The 17,568-nt window shown below is 40.7% G+C and overlaps 1 protein-coding gene across 1 annotated transcript in view; it reads right to left on the bottom strand.

Annotated features, from left to right (window-relative positions):
* The window catches only part of GLIS3 (GLIS family zinc finger 3), a 191,571-nt gene extending 174,470 nt beyond the window's left edge, over positions 1-17,101 (bottom strand). Inside the window, exons 1-2 of the mRNA XM_029911701.1 lie at positions 16,894-17,101; positions 7,598-8,723 (exon numbers count right to left, since the gene is read on the bottom strand). Coding sequence (XP_029767561.1) covers positions 7,598-8,723; positions 16,894-17,024 — 1,257 coding nt within the window. The 5' untranslated portion in view covers positions 17,025-17,101. The remainder of the gene's footprint in view (positions 1-7,597; positions 8,724-16,893) is intronic.
* Between the last annotated feature and the right edge of the window lie 467 nt (positions 17,102-17,568).

The following is a 17,568-nucleotide window of genomic DNA, read 5'->3' on the forward strand; positions in this document are numbered from 1 at the left end:
TAAACATTTTTTAATATATAATTTCCTAACTTTAAAAAGGTAAAAACAAACTACTATGTACGATTGTAACAAATCCCTCATCATGCATCTTCAATGAGGTTTGAATGCTAAAATGTCAGCAGTGCAGCACAGATGTCAACCACTTGAACTACAGAATTAACTACATTAGCAGCAGAAGGATGTTATCACAGAGTTGGGGGTGAGCCACTGGCTACATGTGCTAGGTTCATGGGCAGGTCACAGGGAGCCTGGACTGACTCTCTCTCTTTTCCTGGGAAGGTAGGGTAAGCTCCTGCAGGATGTAGTACCCCCAGAGAGGGTATGTACTTTGGGGAGTGGGCTCCTAGGCATTCCCAGTGCAGTGCCTGCTGTTGCTGTAGCTCCTGCGGCTTTGCTAGCAGCATGAGTCCAACTCTTAAGAACGTCTGTGTTCAGTTGTTATTTTGGCAGATTGACAAAACTTTCCTCAGGAATGCAAGGATGAGAAAGGAAAAGCAGTTTTTAACAGTTTACATTTCTGCCAAACTTGAACAGAGTTTCATGGGACAAAGAAAAGGAACATCTCTGGCCTGAGGGTTTTCTCCCTGCCAAATTTAAAAGTCCAGTGGAGGTCTTAGAACATCTCAAAAAAGGTTGCAGTAATCTTTTATAATGGAAAGTGTTAGATGACCTCAATATAGGATCTGCTGCTAAGCTCCCCCTATAATATAGATATCGTAGTCTACACACTGACTGCATGGTATATGCTGTACATAATGTATATTGTATATATGTAGGTACATTATTGGATCTCATTAGAAAATGGAAGAATTTCCATAAAGATTTTGCAAAAAATTGTTTCTGATTTTCATCAAAGTTTCATTTTTATGGAAATTTTCTGAGCAGCTATTATTCAAACAATACATAAATGCACCATAGAAGAGGTTTCCTTGTGTTTCATTTAGTAATCACTCAAGTGTTTTAGGATCTTAGTCTCTCTTTGTAAACATATCAACTGTTTTATGTGTTTGCTAGACTGATGTGTCATGTGATATATTCTGGAAGCCAAGATATTTCTGATATGTAACAGATGTTTAGTTGATGTTGTTTCAGACCTGACAGGGGGAAATTACTGTTAATTTTATTTATTTAAATCACATCAAGCATATTAGATAAAAAGGAAAATTCAATATTTTTGTAATTATCCTACACTTCAAAAATATTAACAACAGCAGTAGCAGCCCATGGGACTATCCAGAAGGAACTAATGTCATGATTTGTCAAGGTGGCAGCTGTATTTACCAGCTTAAACAAGATTTGGTCATTGAAAAAATCTACAATTTAAAGACCGAACTATGAATCTTCAACTCAAATGTCATCTCCGCCTTACTATATGGATGTGAAAACTGGAAATCCACCAAAAAGCACAGATGTCTAAATGCATTCTAAAGCAAATGCCTCAGGAAAATATTAGGTATAAAAATAGAATGAATTTGTAACAAATGCCAAGATTTGTCACAGAGTTCAATGACCTCTTATCACCAAACATTTTTCCAGAGAAGAAGATAAAGTGTGTGGGACAAGTGTTAAGAATGAAGCCACAGCATCTGTCATGGCAGGCTTGCCATTGGGCATCTGGAGAAACATGAAAAAGAGACTGATTGAAAGAATCCCTCTATCAAAAACTACTCAGAGAGGGAACACTTGTTGGACCTAACAACACAGAGGACAAAGAGCGATCCAAGACAGATAGGGATGGCAGAGCCTGGTTCGTGCCCTTAGCAATGTCTGATGGCACAGGAAAGATTCATTTTCAGAGCAGTAGTGTGCTTGAGGGTGGTTCAGGTGTTATTAGAAGCAGAAAGGTTGTATTTTGTTTCAAAGGGAGAACACCTCTATTGTACCTGTATCAAAATGTGAAGAGAGAGCCTGAAATTTCTAACTGCATACTTCTATTATTACATTAAAGTAAAATATTTAAGCTTATCATTTGCATAACACTGGCAGAAAATTAATTAACTACCATGCATAGCCGCTGAACATTTAAGTACAAAAAGCATACACTGTAGGAAAAACACAGGGTACGAAATAAACTCACATGTACAGTAAAAGTCATTAAAAAGTCAGCATTTGCCAAGTGCTATTGTACAGTTTTCACACAGTTACCACAGAACTTGCCTTTTCTAATACAGGAGGAAACTGGAAACCTCAAATACTGCTATGTGGCAACTGCTGGCAAACATTGCTGGGGTTTTTAATGGCAACCACAGATATAATAGTCATTGGCATGTCAATATCAATTTTTGATTCAGGTTTCTCTGTCTCTCTTTACCCATCAAACGAGAATTTTTTTTATTTAGAAAAATTATTTTCTCCTAAATAAAAGCGAATAAAGGAGTACACTGGCCAAATTTGACTGTGAAACATTTACATTTAGATATAAGTTTAGATAAAGGCAATCTAATGTCCCAATTGTAATGTCCTGGAAAGATTCTTTTGGTTTCTTAACCAGGTAATTGGAAAATAGCAACAGGAGCCCCTAAAGAATCCATCACAGATTTACATGTTAGGACAGAATCTCATGAGAGAATGGAGTAAGTGTTAACAAACACTGAATGGAATTCCTTCTCCAAACACAGTCAACAGTGGGAAAAATCCCTCCCATGCATGAAGCATTCTCCAACTTTAAAAAAAAATGTACTAGGATATTTATTAGCACAGAAAAAATGTACCGGAAAGGGACAGCCAACTCTACTGCCTAATCTGAATGTGCAGTTCTATCAGTAGATCCAGCCAAATCTATACAGGAAGCCTAACTTACAGGGTAGCTTAAACAGGTGCAGAACAACTCACTGTACTAGCAGTAAGTCTAGTCAGGACCAGTCTGCAAGTTTCTTCTACTACACCCTAGTTTCATTGTATGATCACTTCCTTATAGTCACACAGGTTTCAAAAAATAACTAGATAAATTCATGGAGGATAGGTCCATCAATGGCTATTAGCCAGGATGAGCAGGGATGGTGTCCCTAGCCTCTGTTTGTCAGAAGCTGGGAATGGGTGACAGGGGATGGATCACTTGGTGATTGCCTGTTCTGTTCATTCCCTCTGGGACACCTGGCATTGGCCTCTGTTGGAAGACAGAATACTGAGCTAGATAGACATTTGGTCTGACCCAGCATGGCTGTTCTTGTGTTCTTATGTAGACCTCTGTAACTGTTGCTTTCACTGTTTCATGGCTATTAGCTCTTGGTATGATAGTACAATTATATTCTGGATTCCTGGGAATGAAATCCCCAGGCCTGGTCCACACTAACCCCCCACTTTGAACTAAGATATGCAACTTCAGCTACGTGAATAACGTAGCTGAAGTCGAAGTATCTTAGTTCAAACTTACCGTGGGTCCACACGCGGCAGGCAGGCTCCCCCGTCGACTCCGCGTACTCCTCTCGCGGAGCAGGAGTACCGGCGTCGACGGAGAGCACTTCCGGGATCAATCCGGGATCGATTTATTGCATCTAGACAAGACGCGATAAATCGATCCCAGAAGATCGATTGCTTACCGCCGGACCCGGAGGTAAGTATAGACGTACCCTAAGTTTGAATCTAACAAACACAATCATTAGCCACTCATCATATCTACTGTCAGCTAGTTGACTCATAGCATACACTACTTTTACTATATCTTTCAGAATCATAGCAGACTGCCTAGTCATGACCAGATGCTATCAGTGGCTCCGTCATCTCGTCTTGCGATATGTTACACGCTACTCCAAACCTCTATTTCATCAACATAAAGAAACAAGCTCATCCCTGGTATAAATCCATTTAATTCAATGGAGAAATGTTTTCTTGGCACTAACCTTACCTATGTAACCTTGTGCACTTAGATGTTTATAATCATTGGAAGATACAATATTGCAGGTTTAGCAGTTTCTTGATTTTTTTTTCAGATGTATAACTTAGCATAGAATTATGAAAGGTTATTTGTAGGAAAGAAAACTGAATTCTCTAGTTCATCTTAACCTTAACAATTAATTAGTCTGCATTAGTTCTGTTGGCATTGGCGTAATATAGCTTAGAAGCATCTTTGACCCTATATTGTGTTGATGGTACATTGAAAAGCAATGTCATTACAGTACTAGGAGATTCAGTAAAACAGTCAAATGCACCATATATTACATTGACAATGGACTCCAACAGATAGACAGGTGCACAGAATATGGGATGATGAATGTACTGACCATGGCCTTTTCTGACACATGAATAAAAGGAGGATTTTTCTCCATTACAGACAATTGCCTGGTGCTAAGAACCATCATTTCACTGAAATGTTAATGCAGTATGACATGGTTAGCTTATTGCCTGAGGGTTATTTCATTTCCTTCTCTTACTGTCTCTGGAATGCCCACTCCTCCTCTGAAAGGATCTGACTCATCCACAGCCTCTTCATATCTCACTCCCTCCAGCTCCTGGCACTGACAAAGTGCTGAATCCCTTAGTCTGACATGCCATTTGCAGCTGCCCTCTCTTACGGAGCTCTCTCCTTTTCTCACATTCTCTGCTCTGGCTCAGACCACTGTGGTGGTGTCAGGCTTCTCTTCTCCCATTCTTGGTGCTTCCAATCCCCCCTTCCTCCCTCTTCCCATTCTTTATCCTCTTTTGAGCAAGACTCCAATTGACTCTTCTCTCCCTCTCCATGTTGTTGTCATCTACACCCACCAACTCCTCCCCTTCCCTTTGATTGTAGCTCCCTGGCTCTCTCTCTTCCTCACCTCTTCCTCTTCTCACAATCTCCCACACTTCAGTGACTTCAGCTTTCATGTTGATGACCTGTCCAACCCATAGCTGCATGTCTCCTTGCCTTCACCTCTTAATTCAACCTGCATCCCAGGTCATCAAAAGGGCCATTCACTTGACTTGGTCTTCACCACACATGGCTCTCTCTCTTATCTCTCCATTGCTGACTTCCCCTTCTCTGACCATGACCTGGTCTCTTTCAGCATCACCCATCAGTGCCCTACCCCCACACCCTGTCACCTCAGCCTTTCTGTGATGTCCAGTTCATCGGTGTTGAAGACTTTTAATCTGCTCTCAGTCCTCTCCTCCCTGCCTTCTCTTCCCTTTCTTCCATTGTTATGGTTGTTGATTCTCTCCAATCCTCGCTCTCCTCCACCCTTGACTCTTTGGGGTCTGCTCTGCCTACTCCCAGCCCTGGCTCACCCTCAACACTCGCTTCTTCTGTTCCTGCTCTCATGCTGCTGAGCATCCCTGGAAGAAATCCCTTGACCAGGTTGACTTCCTCCGCTACAAATTCATTCTCCCGCACTTTCAGTTCTGCCATCTTGCTAGTTAAACAGCTCTACATTTCCAACTTCACTGAATCCCATGCCCATGATCTCAGTCACCGGAGAGGGAAATCTCCTCCACAAACATAAATATGCTGATGACTCAGAGATCTACCTCTCTACTCCAGACTTCTCACCTTCTGTCCAAGTTAAAAACTTGGCCTGTCTCTGACATTCCTTGTGGATGTCTAGCCATCAGCTCAAGAGCAACATTACTAAAACAGAGCTCTTACTCTTCCTCCTTTCTTTCCCCCAACCCCTCCACACCACCTCCATTCTTGGTCACTTCACTCTGGACAACTCTGCTATCCTGCCTTTCACTCAGGCCTGTAACCTGCCTGTTAACTTTGACTCAGATGTCTCTCTAGGTCTTCATATCCAGGCTATATCTAATCCGTTCAGATTCTTTCCACATAGTATCTGTCAGCTATGACCTTATTTATCCACCCACACAGCGAAAGCTTTCATATAAGCTCTCATCATCTCAGCTCTCGATTACTGCAACATCCTTTTCTCTAGCCTTGAAAAATGCAATCTTGCCCCACTCATATACATTCAGGATGCAGTTGCAAAGATCATTTGATTGAGCACAGGAGAATAGCACCTTCTTATTAACCGAAAATAAGTTGAGACATGGTATGTTTGCCTCTAAAATTAATCAGGCATAATTCAGAACACCTGCAATTATACATTAATGAATAGGGCAGAAATCCTGTAAAATCGGAAAGCACCAACTAAAAAAAAAAAAAAGTCTCCATTTTGCCTAGTCTCTTCCCTACGTGATAACCGTGCTTTTTGTTGCCACACTATATTTCATGCTTCCAGTGACATGGAAGAATATGCTACATACACAGAGTTCATCAGGTTCAGGAACATTTGCTATACACAATCATTTCTACCCATCCTAAGGTAAAAGAAATGCTATTCATTTTAAGTTTGATTTTTTTTTTTTTTTTTTGCGGTGCAGCAAATCCTTTCTGTTGTCCTTTGGGTTACATTGTGCTCATAAAACATTAATTCATTTTTAGTGTTTATAATAGGTATGACATAAATATTGCATCTTTTAATCACAATGAAAAGTTCAGGCACCTTATAATGACAAAAAAGCATTAACTAGTCTTACCAATGTTTTTATTACACCCTGTAAGGTTTTTACTGGTACAATGTTAAGTGAAGAATTCCTCTCCATGTATTATACCCACAAACAATTACTTGGAAGCAGACTGACAATAGCTTCCTTGGACTGATTTATGTTCCACATGATATAGAGAAAACCCAGTAAGTTCCTCCTAGTTGAATACCCATCAGCAGTTATTCCGAGAAAATATATGTTCATTTGTTGTGAGGTGTTACACTGGTAGTTGGGAGACATCTCACTGATGCTAGCAGGCATAACAGTTGCCTTCCATTCAGGCTAGATGAGGGGAAAAATTAAATGTCCTTTTGTTTCAAGATAGCTGAAAGATTAGAAGCCACCACCCAAAACATAGGACACATATCAGGCTGCTCAGGAATCTGGGCTATGATGTCAGAAGGGTTTCACTGTGGGTTGAATGTAAATGCAAGGGTGAGGGATTGATTTGCTTGCAACTGTGTCTCTCTAAGAGGGAGAAGGAGCACACAGAGCTGCACCAAGGTAGCCACAGACACAGCCAGAAATGCGCTGGTAGTGTGGCCCTGCAGAAAACCCTTGAGAGAATGCTTTTTGAGTCGAGTGCTGGCTGAAAGATATGTAGAACTGTCAGGAAAAAAGCTGTCTCCTGTTCTTTGAGTCCTACTGTGGTCAGGGAAACAGGACTTTTGTACATGCTTTATAAACACACAGGATTGTATCAAAGAAATACCTGACTCCATCATCTATTTCTCCTCCTAACAGAAACAACCACCAAGATCTTGAATATTGGCTAACTGCTCAGGAAAAAAAAGTGTTAACCTGAGGCAAGACAATTTAATTACAACCAGTAATAAATATTCCACAGTACTTATCATGAAGGCAAGTTCAGACTCTCATGGTATCTACTCCTTGCTTTATGAAAGTCTCACGTGTCTTTCTCAGGTTGGATTCAGAAATAATTCAGATAGGCAGAAAAAGTTATTTCTGGTCAAATGTAAAGAGTTGATATTAGAGAACACCTCTCCCTAACTATGTAGGTGGAAATATGGGCAGTCGTTCTGTCTACCAGCAGAAATTAGTGCAGAATTAAACCTTATCTAAACTTTCATAAGCAGTGAACTGTACTTCTACCCGACAGGATCTGTCACTTTAGACTTACCGTACATTTGTTTGGCTTCTCTCCTGAATGAACTCTCATGTGAATCAGCAGTTTGTAACGGGCATTAAATGGCTTGTATCTTCGAGGGCATCCTGCCCAGAAACAAGTGAAGTCCTCTCCCTTTCTCTGGTCTATATGAACCTTTTCTATGTGCCGCACAAGTTCCTCTTGCTGGTCATACAGAGCACTGCAATCTATCCAGCGACAGCAGTGTTTACCATTGAAATCATCTAATTCACCATCCTCATCCAACAGAGGGCCCTGGGCAGAGGAAGGCAAGGCAAGTTGATGGGAATGGTTTATGAGGTCATGCTGATGTCGGTGTTGATGTGCATGGTAAGGGGGTGGTGGACCTTGTGGTGGAGGAGGTGGTAGAGGGGGAGGAGGAGGCATGTCAATTGTGCTGCTTGAAAAATCATCCACACGTTCACTTTTTAACATGCCCATTGGCTGGCTGTCTATCAGAGGCATACCTTGTTGAACCACCATGTTGTTCATGACTGCCGACTGCAAGCTACTTTGTTCCAACTGCTGCATCCGCTGGTATTCCACAGTCCCATTTTCACCGTAACCTGGGAGGGTGATGTTGCTGTTAGCCATAAGAAGACCTTTTTGAGTGTTTGGAATAGAGCAAGGCTGGGGAATACAGCTTCCTCTTACTCCCAAGAAATGCCCATAGACCTCAGGCTGCGGGGATATGTTCGCTGGCGATGTCCTCGAACCATTGATGTAGGCAACCAGAGAGGTTGGGGATGTACGGATGATTGTATTGAAGTCAATCCCAATGCCATCAGACAAAGGAGACAGAGAGAGGGCTCTTTTTTTGGAGCGGGCTGAATGAGATCTGGTTGAAGAATGGCGAGGGCTCGGGTAAGGGGAATGGTTATTTTCCATACCAAACAAGTAGGAGGGTAATGAGTTAGATACACTGTTGTTGGACATGGATGTTCCAGGTGGTATACTCAGTATGTCCCCTAGCTCACTGCCATTTTGAGATCCTTGGTTGGAAGGAAGGGAAGGAAGAATCCTGTACCCATGAGACCACTCATGTTTCACACTCAGCGTTGACTGACTTTCCGACAGGCTTAATGTTGTAGAGGCCAGAGACTCACGTGACATGAGGGACCTGGAATAAAGGCAGGAAAAAGAAAGACAGGGGTTTTAGAAAGTCACCTTAAAAGTTTGGTTCATAAATTTATATATTACTAATATACTAGTTCTTCTATTTTCTCTCAATTGGCATAGTCTCACATAGTGTCATAGCAGGGACAATTTTTTTAAAAGTGCCCTCTAATTTTATGTTTTCAAGGGTTTGCCTGCTCAGTTACTACACCTGCAGGCACACACAGGCACTGCATGCATATGCTGGATAGTTCAGAAGCCAACTGAAAATCTGTAAAGCACTTTAAGAGTCTTGGATGAAAATTACTCTATATGCCCCTGGATCCGGCACCACTGAAGTCAAAGGAACTTTGTCATTGACTTCAGTGGGAGCACAAGCAGGCCCTGAGTGCAAAACATTATGCTTCCACTTCTTATTAAACAGATATTAACTTCTGTTGAGTTGACCTGCCTATCCATCCTTTTTGGTAGCAGGTGTTGGTGGAGAAAACAGGAAGCCGATGAATAAGCAGACAAATAAGTATTAAACTCAAAGGAAATTATAGACTGTAATGGATGCAAGCTGGTAAATATCACTCTTTTTTAAAGATATAACTCAAGCTTAAAATGCAAATAATATCTAACTGTACAAAATCACAATAAGTGAATTAAAATAAAGAAGAGCAACAGTTTGAGGAGTTTTAGTTTTGTTTTTATGATGTTTCCACAGCTAAGTCAGAACAAGTGTTTCAGAAATTCTCACCTTCCCAATCTTGTCATATAAATTCTTCCCAGAAATATCAGGAAATTTGCTTACACCTGGGATTTTTTAAGTGTCACCCTAACATCTTAAGCCAATAATGGCACTGGTTTCCACAAAGAGGCAGGAGGAGGAGAGGCAGGGTGGGGCTACAAATCCCAGCTCCAGCACAGACTTGCTGGGTGACCTTAAGCAAGTCAGTTAACCTCTCTGGGCTTCGGTTCCCCAGCTGTAACATGGAGATAGTAGAACTTCCCACCTTGAGAGTGTTGGGAGGATAAATTCATTAATATTTGTGAAGTACTCAAAGAGAGATGGGGTGATGGGGGCCTTATAAGTACCTAGACATACAGGCAGATATCATTGGTTAAGATAGTTATAGCATGTGGGTTCAAGTTAAATTGCTGGATTTGTTACTTTCACTGCATATTTTGTGTTTTTAAGAAGTACAGAGTTTTGATTAAGGCACTGGACCAGTACTCAGGAGATCTGGCTTCTACTCCCAGTTCTGCCACTCACTTCTTGTGTGACTGTGTGCAAGTTACTTAGTCTCTATGAGTCTCAGTTCCCTCTCTGGAAAAGTAGGTTAATAGCTTATCTACCGCACAAGGCAGAGGCTAAATTAATTAAAGCTTGCGGGGGAAGGGGGGTTTACAGGCTATGATGAACACCATAAGAAAAGTACTAAATAATGAAAAAATTGTCAGAGCACTTAGCCCCTGGGATAAGCATTTCTTTCTGTAATTTAATCTAAAGAACTATGCCTACCTGGATGTTACGCACATATACTGCCATGAACAATTGGTTAATATTATTTTACTATGCACTTTTATTGTTCAAAAATTACAGTAAGAAAACAAAAACAAAAAAGAGAAATAAACCTCATCTGATATTTGCATTTACACCTCTACCTCGATATAATGCTGTCCTCGGGATCCAAAAAATCTTACCGCATTATAGGTGAAACCACGTTATATCGAACTTGCTTTGATCCACCGGAGTGCGCAGCCCTGCCCCCCCGGAGCACTGCTTTACCGTGTTATATCCGAATTCGTGTTATATCGGGTTGCATTATATCGGGGTAGAGGTGTATTCCAGATATTGCTATGGCAGGCAATACCAGGTGGCGCTATTACACATAGTCTTCCACGTTCTTGTTCTTAGGGTGCAAGCAAGTTTTGACTCTTGGGAAGACATGCTATGTTGCCGTTCTGTTTGAGTTATGCTCAGTCTTTGTGTAGATACAGTTTCAAGAGAGAGGGAGCTGTGCAAGCACCAGGAGAGATTGTTCTCTGCCTGGGTATCTGATTAGAGTCAATTCTTGAGGAAGAGTTCTGCCCTAGGAACCAGGCACTGGGGTGGGGCTGAGATTGCCCTGCATGTTTTTTGACCATCTCATCTCAGAACTGGGGTATGCGTTTAATTAAAGGAAATGACAGTTAGAGTATACCCAGACGCCACATCTCTAATCTTTCCTCCTCTGGAAAATCAACTTATAAGGCCCCAGAATTCTGCTATTATTTGGAAGAGGTACAACACGAATGTCATAATGGGACAATGGTGTCAGAAGTAGGGGCAACACTCAATACAAATAAAGCCAAAATTCCATCTTTAGTTGTACTGGTACTGAATATATGTGAAAAAGATATAGATATATAGTTCACAGTTTTGCTATCAGTTTTGATTAAGGCTAAATCCTAATCCCATTTAAATCAATAAGATTCTTATCACTGAATTCAGCGTGAGCAGGAACAGACTCTAAACAATGGCTGGTGTGATATTTCCAGTGAATGAGGTAATGTTTACCAAAGCTTACACAAATGATGCAATTGCATGCTGGCTGTCCTTGACATGATTCTGTTTGATACTACAACTTTTCACCTCTGAGACTGGTAAATTTTTTATCAGATTAGTCAAATTGGAAGAGTGTATGAAACACTAGACAAGAGAAACTTAGATGGCTTTTGACACTGAATTCTACAGAGTTATACTGTTTACAGCTGAAAAATCCTCACTGTGTTTGTTTCTACTGAAACACTTACTCTCCTTAACCTGGGAGGCAGGGCCTGTTTGAGTTCTCCTGTTGTTTAACATAACAAGCATTTTACAGTGGTCAGGAGTCAATTGATCAAAGGCATCAGCTAACAGTAATTTGGGCTCATTGAGGGCTAGACTGTACCACAAGGACAAACCACTCCAGGAGCATCTCAGGAAAGAAACAGACTCAGGGAGTCATAATTGCCTCCCTGCTTCAAGGAGATAGTAAGTTGCAGCTCCCAGGGACTCTCTCAGCTCTGCTGGCTGATGTGCTTTGCTGGGGTAGGAGGTGGAGCTACCTATTCACTGCCACTCCTCAGCCAGCTGTTCCAGAGTGGGAAGTAAATGGCTGTGCAGCATCCCGAAGTTGCTTCTGCATGCCTGGTCCCAAGGTCCAGTAGACCGCACACTAACGTAAGGGGAGAACTCTTGCTTTTGTTTAGGCACCTGCAAGGGCCCAAATTCTAGGCTGCAGTGTAGCCCTGAATACTACTATGATGTGGCCCTAAACAGATGTACTTACTGTCTGCTGAATAAGCAAGTAAAGTGTAATAACATTTGATTTTTACGTGGTAGGCTGAGTATTTCTCTAGAAAATAAAATTGGGGATTTTTTAGCTTAATTAATTTGGCATGGATATTCCTCCTTTACATATAAACCAAAAATTGCCCATTCATAAACCAAAAAATGTGCATCAGGCTCAGGCTCATTCAGAAAGATATTGAAATGTTTTAAATGCAAATGGATGCTCACGCTAGTTTATTTTTTTAAAATGTTGCATTTTATAAAATTAAACTTGATTATGGCCAGAATTTCAAGTGTTCAGTATTCACAATTAGAAACAGATTGTCAGCAACCAAAATGCTGAACTCATTTGAAAATCTGTCCCATGCTGATGAGTAAATACTTACAGGGGACACTATATGTACTACTGTAAAGACTGAGGATCTGAAATAGTTATATAATACAGAGATCCAGATCCTCAGTTGGTGTAAATTGGCACAGCTTCATTTACTTTATTTTATACCAATTGAGGATTTGGACCAGAATCTTTTAAGTTTACCTACAAGGCATTTCTATTTATTAATATAATTACTCATTCTCCCTATAATTTGAAATGCAACAGTGCTGTAATATCAACTGCTGATTTGAACCTTAGAAGTAAACATGAAACAAGAGTGAAAACCTTGTTTTCCTTTACTCATGTATGATCATTCAGCAGTCTTTGTTTCCCCTGAAAGAACTCCCCGCACTTCTTAGGTCCCAGTACTGGTCCCATTGGGAAAATCAAAATGAAACATTTTGTTTTGGTCCATTTCAACATTAATTTGCATCAGGCTGAGCTGCCAGAGTGCATTATGGCATTGTGGGACATCACAGGAGATATAGGCCAGCCCAACTCATACAGAAGAATGGGGTCATGAGGCCCCCAACTACAACACACATATGACACTGCTGCAGCTTAGGCAGATGCAGTTTAATGTTGAACCAACCCAAAATGAAACATTTCAACATCTCTGAATTGAAACTTTTTGGAACAAGTTTCAATGTTTTGTCTTTTCATTCCAATTCAGGACAAAAAGTGTCAAAATATTGGAATTTCCTGTGGGATGCATTCGTGTTAGTTACTGGCATGTTATTAAAAGGAGAAATACAGGACCTTGAATTCTGACAGTTGATTTCAGTTAATCTTTAGCAAATGTCTCTTTAAAATGAAATTACTCAAGTGAATTAAAATTCGGCAAAAGATGAGCCTAAAAATGGATACTTGGAAGGCACAACTTAAACTCAATAAAAGTGACACATTTAAATACCTGAGTATATACATATACAAAACACGCAAATATGGCTTTAACTGTAACTACATTATGACTGCTGTCACATTAATCATGATGGCTTTTGGCTCAGAGGCATGGCCTTGGATCTGAATGGCTGACAGTGACACACACTGGATGAGCAGTTAATTTGCAAGTTAGAAAACATATGGAGGCCCTAAGGGCACAATCTTCAGTGGTAAAATGATGGAAATGCCCTCTTCACAATATAGCTTACAAATAGATGAAAACAAGGTTTCAACCTAGTCAAATACTAGTATTGTTTTTAACCATTTCAAGATAACTCCTGAATTTGCAGTGAAGTAATGAGATACAGTAGAAGATATTTTAAAAAACAGTAACAGTTACATTTTGTAAATTAAAAAAAATACATTTCAGCACTGAACACAATGGTTAGACCAGGGGTAGGCAACCTATGGCACGCGTGCCAAAGGCGGCACGCAAGCTGATTTTCAGTGGCACTTACACTGCCGGGTCCTGGCCACCCCTCCAGGGGGCTCGGAATTTTAATTTAATTTTAAATGAAGCTTCTTAAACATTTTAAAAACCTTATTTACTTTACATACAACAATAGTTTAGTTATATATTATAGACTTGTAGAAAGAGACCTTCTAAAAACGTTAAAATGTATTACTGGCACGCGAAACCTTAAATTAGAGTGAATAAATGAAGACTCGGCAAACCACTTCTGAAAGGTTGCTGATCCCTGGGTTAGACACACTGACAAAAATTCTTAAAAGTACCTAAGTCATTTAGGAGCCTAAGTCTAATTTTCAAAAGTACCTAAGTGACTTCGGTGTTATTTTTCAGAGTAGCAGCCGTGTTAGTCTGTATCCGCAAAAAGAACAGGAGTACTTGTGGCACCTTAGAGACTAACAAATTTATTTGAGCATAAGCTTTCGTGGGCTACAGCCCACTTCTTCAGATGCATAGAATGGAACACACAGAAAGAAGATATTTATACATACAGAGAACATGAAAAGGTGGAAGTAGCCATACCAACTGTAAGAGGCCAATCAATTGAGATGAGCTATCATCAGCAGGAGAAAAAAAACCTTTGAAGTGATAATTCAGATGACCCATAGAAGGTGTGAGGATACTTAACATGGGGAAATAGATTCAATTAGTGTAATGACCCAACCATTCCCAGTCTCTGTTTAGACCTAAGTTAATTGTATCTAATTTGTATATTAAGTCAAGTTTGTCTCTGTCTGAGGGATTGGAGCAAATGTGGTTGTATCTTAGAGCTTGGCTGTATAGGGTGGTGTTTATTAAAATCATGGTGGAATTCCTCGAGAGCTTCTTTTCCATGGGTCCATGATCATCTGGACCCATGGAAAAGAAGCTCTCGAGGAATTCCACCATGATTTTAACAATTTCCATCTCACCATCAACCTCAGCCTAGACCAATCCACACAAGCGGTCCATTTCCTAGACACTACTGTGCTAATAAGCAATGGTCACATAAACACCACCCTATACCGGAAACCTACTGACCGCTATACTTACCTACATGCCTCCAGCTTCCATCCAGGACACACCACACGATCCATGGTCTACAGCCAAGCTCTAAGATACAACCGCATTTGCTCCAATCCCTCAGACAGAGACAAACACCTACAAGATCTCTATCAAGCATTCTTAAAACTACAGTACCCACCTGCTGAAGTGAAAAAACAGATTGACAGAGCCAGAAGAGTACCCAGAAGTCACCTACTACAGGACAGGCCCAACAAACAAAATAACAGAACGCCACTAGCCGTCACCTTCAGCCCCCAACTAAAACCTCTCCAGTGCATCATCAAAGATCTACAACCTATCCTGAAAGATGATCCCTCACTCTCACAGATCTTGGGAGACAGACCAGTCCTCCTTACAGACAGCCCCCCAACCTGAAGCAAATACTCACCAGCAACCGCACACCATACAACATAAACACTAACCCAGGAACCTATCCTTGTAACAAAGCCCGATGCCAACTCTGTCCACATATCTATTCAAGTGACACCATCACAGGACCTAATCACATCAGCCACGCCATCAGGGGCTCGTTCACCTGCACATCTACCAACGTGATATATGCCATCATGTGCCAGCAATGCCCCTCTGCCATATACATTGGCCAAACCGGACAGTCTCTATGCAAAAGAATAAATGGACACAAATCTGACATCAGGAATCATAACGTTCAAAAACCAGTGGGAGAACACTTCAACCTCTCTAATCACTCAGTGACAGACTTGAAGGTGGCAATTTTGCAACAAAAAAACTTCAAAAACAGACTTCAAAGAGAGACTGCTGAACTTGAATTAATATGCAAATTAGATACAATTAACTTAGGTCTAAACAGAGACTGGGAATGGTTGGGTCATTACACTAATTTAATCTATTTCCCCATGTTAGGTATCCTCACACCTTCTATGGGTCATCTCGATTATCACTTCAAAGGTTTTTTTCCTCCTGCTGATGATAGCTCATCTCAATTGATTGGCCTCTTACAGTTGGTATGGCTACTTCCACCTTTTCATGTTCTCTGTATGTATAAATATCTTCTTTCTGTGTGTTCCATTTTATGCATCCGAAGTGGGCTGTAGCCCACGAAAGCTTGTGCTCAAATAAATTTGTTAGTCTCCAAGGTGCCACAAGTACTCCTGTTCTTTTTAGGTGTTATTGAAAATGGTACAACTTCCTAAGTCACTTAGGCACTTTTGAAAATTCTACCCAGTGTTTATACAACTAGTCTATCAGGGACATGCTATATTAGTAGTAAAATGGTCTATATAACAGTTCTTTTCTTTCCTTAATGTCTATGATTCTATAATATTTTCATTTGCAATGTCAATAGCCATATTTTAGATTACAAATTCATGGAGACACTGCACCATGAGTTTGACATTAGTATAATTTGGTAAGCACTGGCACAACATACAAAGCACTGTACCAGACATAAAATACAGTGAAACCCTGCACCAATTGGATTTATTATTAGGAGTTTTGCTGTTTCCATCCCACAAGTCACCTACTGAGCTACAATTTTTCCATTGTCAAAAAAGTAATTTTTTTGCAGTTATGAAAGTCTTCATTCAGTAAAAGAACTACAAAGCATGGAAGCTTTGGACCAAGTTTGTTCTATACCTAAAAGCTATATGGGCATAGTTATGTTGGCCTGGGGTGTGAAACAAAACCCACACCCCTGACCAACACGGATATGCCAACAAACCTCCCAGTACAGATGCAGATATGTTGACGGAGAAGTGCTTCTGTCAACATAGTTAACGTCATTCAGGGAGGCAGTGATCCCACCTCAACAGAAAAATTCCTTCTGTCACTGTAGGCTGCAGCTACACCAGGGGACTATACTGGCATAGCTATGCCACCATAGGGTCTGTAGTGTAGACATAGCCTTAGTTACAGTGCTGTAAATCCAGACTAGCATCATTGATATAATGGATCAGAGTAACTCCATTTACACTTATCAGAACAGGTTGTGTTTAAGTACTTAAATGACAGTAAAATGAATATGCTCTTTTGTAATACTGAAGAGAAGAAATGTAACTCAGGACCTTGTATCTGATGGAGGTATATTCAGGTTTGAAGCATTCATAGCCCTCTGTAAACTAGGACTGATCTGGTTGCATGCTGTTGAGACCTGGTTTGCAGGAGGTGATATAGGTCCCAGTCGCTGAACCATCATGGGACTGCTGGTGACAACTAGATTGTTGCAGCTGCCTTTTCCAATGGACTTGCCCCGAGGCCCATAGCCAAGACCTCCTAAAAATAAATGAGGCAGATTAGTTTTCATGTCTCTTTTACACATGACAAGAACAGAGAATTCACAATTATGTTGTGCCCATTTCTGTGGTACCAGTGAGGAGAAATTACTGGAATTGAGCATGTAAGAAGATTGAGGCCCTATAATTTTCTGCAAATATATAAAGCGATGTTCTAAAGTGGAATCAGTTATGCATGCTAATCAAACAAGGACAGAATGAGAACGAACAGACTTGAGTAGCAAGAGGGACCATCTAGGTTAAATATTGGGAAAACCACTGTAAGAACAATCTGTGTCAAAGAGCAAGCTGCTGAAGAAGGTTACACAATCACTTTAACTGGAGTTATTCAAAGTCAGACAAGACATCCAGGAATAGTTGAGCCATAATTAGGGACTGGTTGAGTCCATCCCTGCAGAGCTCTGGGGGTCTGCCCACATGCACATCCTGCATCCAGAACCCTGCTGG

This window comes from Terrapene carolina, unplaced genomic scaffold (assembly GCF_002925995.2).
Source record: "Terrapene carolina triunguis isolate 2854851 unplaced genomic scaffold, T_m_triunguis-2.0 Scaffold113, whole genome shotgun sequence".
NCBI classification, from domain to species: Eukaryota; Metazoa; Chordata; order Testudines; family Emydidae; genus Terrapene; species Terrapene triunguis.